At 51.1% G+C, this 7,155-nt stretch overlaps 1 protein-coding gene across 1 annotated transcript in view; it reads right to left on the bottom strand.

The window, feature by feature from the left end:
• Positions 1-7,155, bottom strand: part of LOC105510238 (chymotrypsin-like elastase family member 2A) — a 29,950-nt gene that overhangs the window by 19,061 nt on the left and 3,734 nt on the right. Inside the window, exons 3-7 of the mRNA XM_011939911.1 lie at positions 6,602-6,699; positions 5,400-5,528; positions 4,741-4,877; positions 1,819-1,964; positions 440-592 (exon numbers count right to left, since the gene is read on the bottom strand). Coding sequence (XP_011795301.1) covers positions 440-592; positions 1,819-1,964; positions 4,741-4,877; positions 5,400-5,528; positions 6,602-6,699 — 663 coding nt within the window. The remainder of the gene's footprint in view (positions 1-439; positions 593-1,818; positions 1,965-4,740; positions 4,878-5,399; positions 5,529-6,601; positions 6,700-7,155) is intronic.

The raw sequence follows: 7,155 nt of genomic DNA on the forward strand, positions 1-7,155 counted from the left end.
CTAGGTTTACAGCAGTGCACTACCACACCTGGCTAATATTTTTGTATTTTTTTTAGTAGAGATGGGGTTTTGCCATGTTGGCCAGGCTGGTCTTGAACTTTTGACTTCGCGATCTGCCCGCCTCGGCCTCCCAAAATGCTGGGATTACAGGCATGAGCCACCGCGTCCGGCGGAAGTCACTCTTAATATGCCTGACAAGTGTGCAACCTCTTTGGACAAGGCCACCCTCTATGTTCCTTTTCACTCAGCTTTACCCACACAGAAATTTTGGGGTCCCATGGGGGGCCCAGCAGTTGCCAAGGTCTGCAGCCTCCTCCAAAGGGTTCCCATCTAGCGCTCAAGAGGAAGGAGGGGGTTCTCAGTCACCAGGTGGGCATGGCACTCCCGAGGCCAGGTGGGCAGGGCAGTGCCCTGGGGCTTAGGCTGGTCCAGTTCTTACCGAATTGATCCAGTCGATGTAATTGGAGACCCGTGTGAAGACAGAGGGCTTGTGGTAGTAGTTGCAGCCGAGGCTAGACCCAAAGCTGACGATGCCGTGCACCTCCCACCGGCCGTCAGACGCCTGACAGTTCAGCGGCCCGCCGGAGTCTCCCTGAGGAAGGCCAAAGTTACAGAAGGGTAAAGGGAGAGGAAGGGGCTGCCCACTGGAACCATTGTTCTCAATGAATTTCTATTGTTCTGCTGCAGGTCACTGTCCTCTAAAGCCGGCCCTTGTGGTCAAAGCCCAGGATGGTACCATAATTCCAGCAAGAGCCAACACCTATTCTTCCTGTGTGGCCAGAGCTGAACTAAGCATGTTCTATCCTTTATCTCAATCCTCACAAAATCCTAGGAGGTAAATATTCACAGTCTCCCTAGGCCACTGAAGAGGAGAAACCGGAGTGTTGAGAGGTTGGGACTTGCCCAAGGTTGCACAGGCAGTTTGTAAAGGAGCTCAGGCCACATCCCAGAGTTCAGGCTCTTCCCCACTTCCCGCGGGTGGGGTGGTCTGTGTGGGCAGAGTGTGTAGGGCACAGTGTGATCTGAAGGGCGTGTGGATCTCCTTCCTATTCCATCCCCACTTCACTGCTAAGTCCAACACAGAGCAATTCCTGGTGGTTAAGACACTGTCTCCAGGAAGGCTTCCGTGGCAGCCACCTGAAGGGGACACACTGGGCCGTTGATGAGAGTAATTCAACAGAAAACCCAGAAGTCATCCTAGAAAGACCCTAAGCCAAGGAACACTTTCCTTTGGCTCCCTTTCATCATAGAGGAAAGGATATGGAATGACAGTCACGAGAGACCTTGATGAGACCTGGGAAGGACTTCCCAGCAGTGAGAGGGGTGGACACGACAAGGAGAATCTCAAAACAAGAACAAATAAGCACCAAGATCAAGTTTTTTTGTTTTTGTTTTCTGAGTTTCACTCTGTCACCCAGGCTGGAGTGCAGTGGTGTGATCTCAGTTCACTGCAGCCTCCGCCTCATGGGTTCAAGTGATTCTCCTGCCTCAGCCTCCTGAGTAGCTGTGACTACAGGTGCCCACCACCACGCCTGGCTAATTTTTGTATTTTTAGTAGAGACAAGGTTTCACCATGTTGGCCAGGTGTGTCTCGAACTGCTGTCCTCAAGTGGTCTGCCCACTTGGCCTCCCAAAGTGATAGGGTACAGGCAAGAGCCACAGTGCCTGGCCAGAGATCGGGTTCTGATATACCTGGAACATATTTCTGGGTACTTCTGCCAGGAGGTGGGAGGATGGACCTATGGAGGGGTGGACCTCTATAGCCTTATCCCCAGCCACATTTTGTGATGGAGCAGGGCCCCTGATTTTGGTACTCACGTTGCAGCTGGAGATCTTGCCATCACCCCCAGCACAGATCATACTGGTTTTCACGGAGCTGCCCCACCAGCCAGAGCTGGAGCAGGTGGCATAGTCCACAACCAGCAACCGGCCCTGCTGCAGGACATCAGGGAGAGGCCCGTTGGCTGAATGAGATCAGAAAGAAAGCATTAGGGATGCAAGGACTCCTGAGAAAAAGGAAGTGGTGGACCAGTACTGGGTTGCCCTTGTTACTGTCTTCCATCCATTGCAATATGCCAACAGCTATGTTTGTCTACACTGTGTCCTCATGGTTGATTGGTTCAGCAGTGAACACCTGACTCAAGCTAAGCCAATGAACTCCCTCCCCTGGGATCCTGAGATGGGGTCTAAGAGATTCCGGTTTCAGAGGACGTAAATCTGGGAAGCTGTTGGCAATGACTGAGGTTTTGTTTTATGTGGGGTATGAAGTAGGCCCACAAAGAAAAGAAATTGGCCGGGCGCGGTGGCTCAAGCCTGTAATCCCAGCACTTTGGGAGGCCGAGACGGGTGGATCACGAGGTCAGGAGGTCCAGACCATCCTGGCTAACACCGTGAAACCCCGTCTCTACTAAAAAATACAAAAACCTAGCCGGCCGAGGTGGCGGGCACCTGTAGTCCCAGCTACTCGGGAGGCTGAGGCAGGAGAATGGCGTAAACCCGGGAGGCGGAGCTTGCAGTGAGCTGAGATCCGGACACTGCACTCCAGCCTGGGCGATAGAGCGAGACTCTGTCTCAAAAAAAAAAAAAAAAAAAAGAAAAGAAAAGAAATTGCAAGAGAGCGTTTCCTGAGTTTCTTACAGGCTTCCAGCCCCTGATTCTAGCCTGCTCCTGACGCCTGGCTGTATCTCTGCCCTTGGGTTGAAACTTTTAAATCTTTATAACAATTTCCCTTTTTTTGCTGAGCTAGCTCCCTGGTTTGCTGTCACTTATCTGAAATAAGAAAATGAGCCTCCCGGCAGTTAGAGCCCCCTCCTTGGGAAAAATATGTTGGTGTGGTGAAGAGAGGGCTATCGTAATGGCCCCTAATGACACAGCCTCCATCACCTGCATTACTGTTACCACAGCTATGAGTGGCAAGGATGAGCTTAGCATAATTCTTCACTATCGATTGAAGCGTAGGAAAGTTTAGTGTTGGCCAGTTCAGTGTAGTCCTGACCCTCTCAGGAGGCCAAGGTGGGCGGATCCCTTGAGGTCAAGAGTTTGAGACCAGCCTGACCAACATGGTGAAATCCTGTATCTACTAAAATACAAAAATTATCCGGGCGTGGTGGTACACGTCTAAAATTCCAGCTACTTGGAAGGCTGAGGCAGGAGAATTGCTTCAGCTTGGGAGGCAGAGGTTGCAGTGAGCCGAGATTGCACCACTGTACTCCAGCCAGGGCAACAGAGCAAGACTCTGTCTCAAAAAAAAAAAAAAAAAAAAAAAACGGAAGTTAAGGGTCTGGCTTAAGTCCACTAATAAGTGATTAACACTTATATAACATGTTGCAATGTAGGACGCATTTTCACCTTTCACCTCTTTTGGTCTTCACCAACAGTGTTTCCATTTTACAGATGAGGAAACTGAGGTTCGGAAGTGACTTGCCCAAGGTTTCACCATGACTGACAGAGCTGGGCCTAAAAGCCAAGCATTTGGATGCCTCCCGGCTCCCACTGTCTCAGATGAACTGCATCTGCCCCAGGGTTGTCTGGGGAAACAAACAGGTGGTTGAGCTTCTATCTTAATAAGCATGAAATGCCTCTTCCACCACCACTCACCACAGGATTTGATGTGTCCTTGTGTTTACAGATTAAGCCAGTCAAGAGGGCAATGGGGATTGATTCGAGGGTATGTATGTGGATGTACCCCTGGAAAAACATGTCATTATACTTAGGGGTTTATGTCATTAGGGAGAAATGTCATAATGTCGTTATCACTCATAATGTTATTATGGGTATAAGGTCATTATCGCTCATCCCTTCCTAGAATCTTGCAAACCTCTGGTGATTTCACAAGGAAAGGGCGGGAACTCTGTTCGTCTTGGTGGCTACAGTCATTGGATCTCTAACCCCTGGAGTCTATGTCAAAGGAGACCCGCCCTCAGCCAGGTTCTGAGCAGCAAGACCGAACGGCGCAGGGGACAGCTTTTGCCATGGGGCACGGAGGCTCCGATGAGGGCTCCAGGGGCCTCAGGTCACAGAGGAAAATGCTGTTCTGAACTCTATGGGCCACACAGAAGTTGTCACATGGTCTCTGTAACTTTCTTTCCATCACAGTGACAGTGACAACAACTAACACACAGCACCTACCACACGCCAGGCTTCCTATGGATTATCTCCTTTAATCCTCTTGACAACTCTGTGATGTAGCTACTATTATTATGCCCATTTTTTTTTTTTTTTTGAGGCGAAGTCTCGCTCTGTCCCCCAGGCTGGAGTGCAGTAGCGAAATCTCGGCTCACTGCAACCTCCACCTCCCGGGTTCAAGCGATTCTCTTGCCTCAGCTTCCTGAGTAGCTGGGACTACAGGTGCACACCACCACACCCTACTATTTTTAAAATATTTTTAGTAGAGAGGGGGTTTCTCCATGTCGGTCAGGCTGGTCTCCTGACCTCAAGTGATCCACCCACCAGGCCTCCCAAAGTGCTGGGATTACAGGCGTGAGCCACAGCGCCCAGCCAATTATTTGCATTTTACATATGATAAAAGTGCTGCATGGAGAGACCTAGTAATGTGCCCAAGGTGTCACAGTCATGAAGTGGGAGAGCTGACATTTGAACCCAGGCAGGCATCAGCCTATGCCATCCCGTCTCTCCCAGGCAGCCACATACCCTGGGATGACAGGTGAGAGGCCCTGGCCAGACAGGGGTGACATCACCTCCCTTCCCTCCCAGGCCTGGGGGCTCCTGGCTCCCACTTACTCCGCAGCCTTCCCCAGCCCGTGACGTAGCAGGGGTAGTTGTTGGATAGAATGGTGCCGGCAGGAGGGAGGCAGGCCAGCTGGATCTTGTCGGTGAGGGAGACGCGGTTAGCCAGTTTGACCAGGGCAATGTCGTACCTGGGTCAGTGCAGAGGCGGAGCATGAGGACAGCGTTGACTTTTCCTGCCCTATGGGGCTGTGGAGGGCTCTGAGATCTTGTCATCGTTCCCTGTACATTGCCCCAGCTTGCTCTGAGTGGCAGGGTCCCAGGGCATGTTTGAAAATGCAGAGGGCCTTGTTGAAAGGGGCAAGGCAGGAGAGATTGTGTCCTACTCCAGGGACAGTCACAGGGTCGACAGCACTGTCCCTGTGTCCCCAGGTCTTGGCATGAAGTAGATACACGTTCAGCGGACAGGGACCCTGCAGGCTTGACTGGCAGCAAACCAGGTCACTCTGGCAGTCTTTGCTTCTCCCTCCCGAGGTCACATCCCCACCCCAGACATCTTTGATGCTGGTTCCACCTCTAAGAGGCCAGAGCTTCTTCCCCCTCCCTACAGAAGAAGCAGAGGGCATGTGGTGGAGTTGAGACCCTTGCCTCTGTGAGACCCCCATCTGTTCTCTGACAACCTCATCCCCAAGTGCATCCAGACAGTAACGAACCCTTTGGAGATCTGGTTGGAGTTCCAGTTCGGGTGGACCACAGTCTTAGAGACACTGACAGCCAGCGAGCCAGACTCCGCAATGTCGAGGTTGTGCCGTCCCAGCACCACGCGGTAGGTCCTGGAGGAGCTGGGAGAAAGGGGGCCCAGGGAGAGGGTCACCTCCAGAGGCCTGGCTTTGGATAATGTTGGGATAGACCCAAGTAACTGGCTGCTGCATGAGCCACTAGTTGGGGCTTGGGCTTGGGGATCTTTCCTCCCCTGGGAAAATCAGTTAGTTATAATAGAGCCTAAAGTATATAACGTAAGAACTCTGATCATATAATAATTGTTACTATACTAACTCCAAACTACAATATAAAATCAATGTCATAATAACACAGACTCTGTAGGATTACGGAGGGAATGAGATGAACACAGAGAAAACAGGAGTCATTTGCTCTCAGGGACATTTTTCCCACCTTTCATTTTCAGATGGGGAAACTGAGGCCCAGAGAGGCATAACCTGGCCCAGAGTCCCACCATTAGTGAGAAACCAGAAGGAGAAGCCAGGATTCCTGACTGTAGGCCTCTATTATTTTCCCCAAAACCTCCTAGAGCTTATGATAAATTAGATGGGAGAAGGGATCACTCCTGGAAGGAGTCACACCGACCCAGCAGAAGCTCTGGTGAGTTCCAGCTGTGATGAGCAGCGGTCACGGACAACGAAGAGGATAAGTGAACAATGTTGCAGAACCTTGTGGGCCTTTATAATTAGTCCACAATTCAGAATTAGCTTTCACTGGGCACTGACTAAGTGCCAGGCCCTTTAGTAAATCAACTCATTGAATTCACACTAACTTCTGTTACTCCATTGTTTTCTGCAGGTGATGGTATTGAAGCTTTGAGAAGTCAAGTTATTCAAGGGAACCCAATTCCAGATCCAGAGGCCACATGTAATTTCCCCAAGAGGGCAGAGATTAGGCCTTCCCCTTCTCCTCATCCTCCCTCAGTACCTGGCACAGGACACCCCATCTATGCCATGTACTGACATTGATGGACCAACACACTGAACCATTGATTGACTACAGCTTGTGTCTCGGCCAGGCTACTGGTTATTTCTCAAGGCTGCTTTATGTAGCATGGTTCAGGCCATTTAAGCCCCCAGCTCAGAAATGAGCACCAGCTGGTGAGCAGGCCAAGCACCCAGGGAATGGCAGTTACCTGATGCAGTGGGCAGCCGTCAGGACCCAGCTGTTGTTTATCAGGGTCCCTCCGCAGGTGTGGTGCCAATTGCCATTGGAGGTGTATAGCAGGGAGGCCTGGGAAGAAACACAGGAGCTCTGTGGCTGTGGCTGAAAAAGCAGGGCCTCCCTGCACTCCAGTTTCCCAAGAACGGGGCTGGGACAAGGGTAAGGGGGAGTGAGGCACTCACCTCAGGTACACAACTTAAGGGGGCACCCAAAACCTCAGACGTCACGATAAAAAACATGTTAATGCAATGTATATTAAAACGAATCAGGCCAGGCATGGTGGCTCATGCCTGTAATCCCAACACTTTGGGAGGCCAAGGAAGGAGGATCACTTGAGCCCAGGAGTTTGAGACCAGCCTGGGCAATGTGGTGAAACCCCATCTGATAAGGTTTGGCTGTGTCCCTACCCAATTCTCATCCTGAATTGTAGCATAATCCCCACGTGTCGTGGGAGGGACCTGGTGGGAGGTAATTGAATCGTGAGTGTGGTTACCCCCAAGCTGTTTTCATCATAGTGAGTTCTCA

Source organism: Colobus angolensis, unplaced genomic scaffold (assembly GCF_000951035.1).
Source record: "Colobus angolensis palliatus isolate OR3802 unplaced genomic scaffold, Cang.pa_1.0 Scaffold185, whole genome shotgun sequence".
Classification (NCBI taxonomy): Eukaryota; Metazoa; Chordata; class Mammalia; order Primates; family Cercopithecidae; genus Colobus; species Colobus angolensis.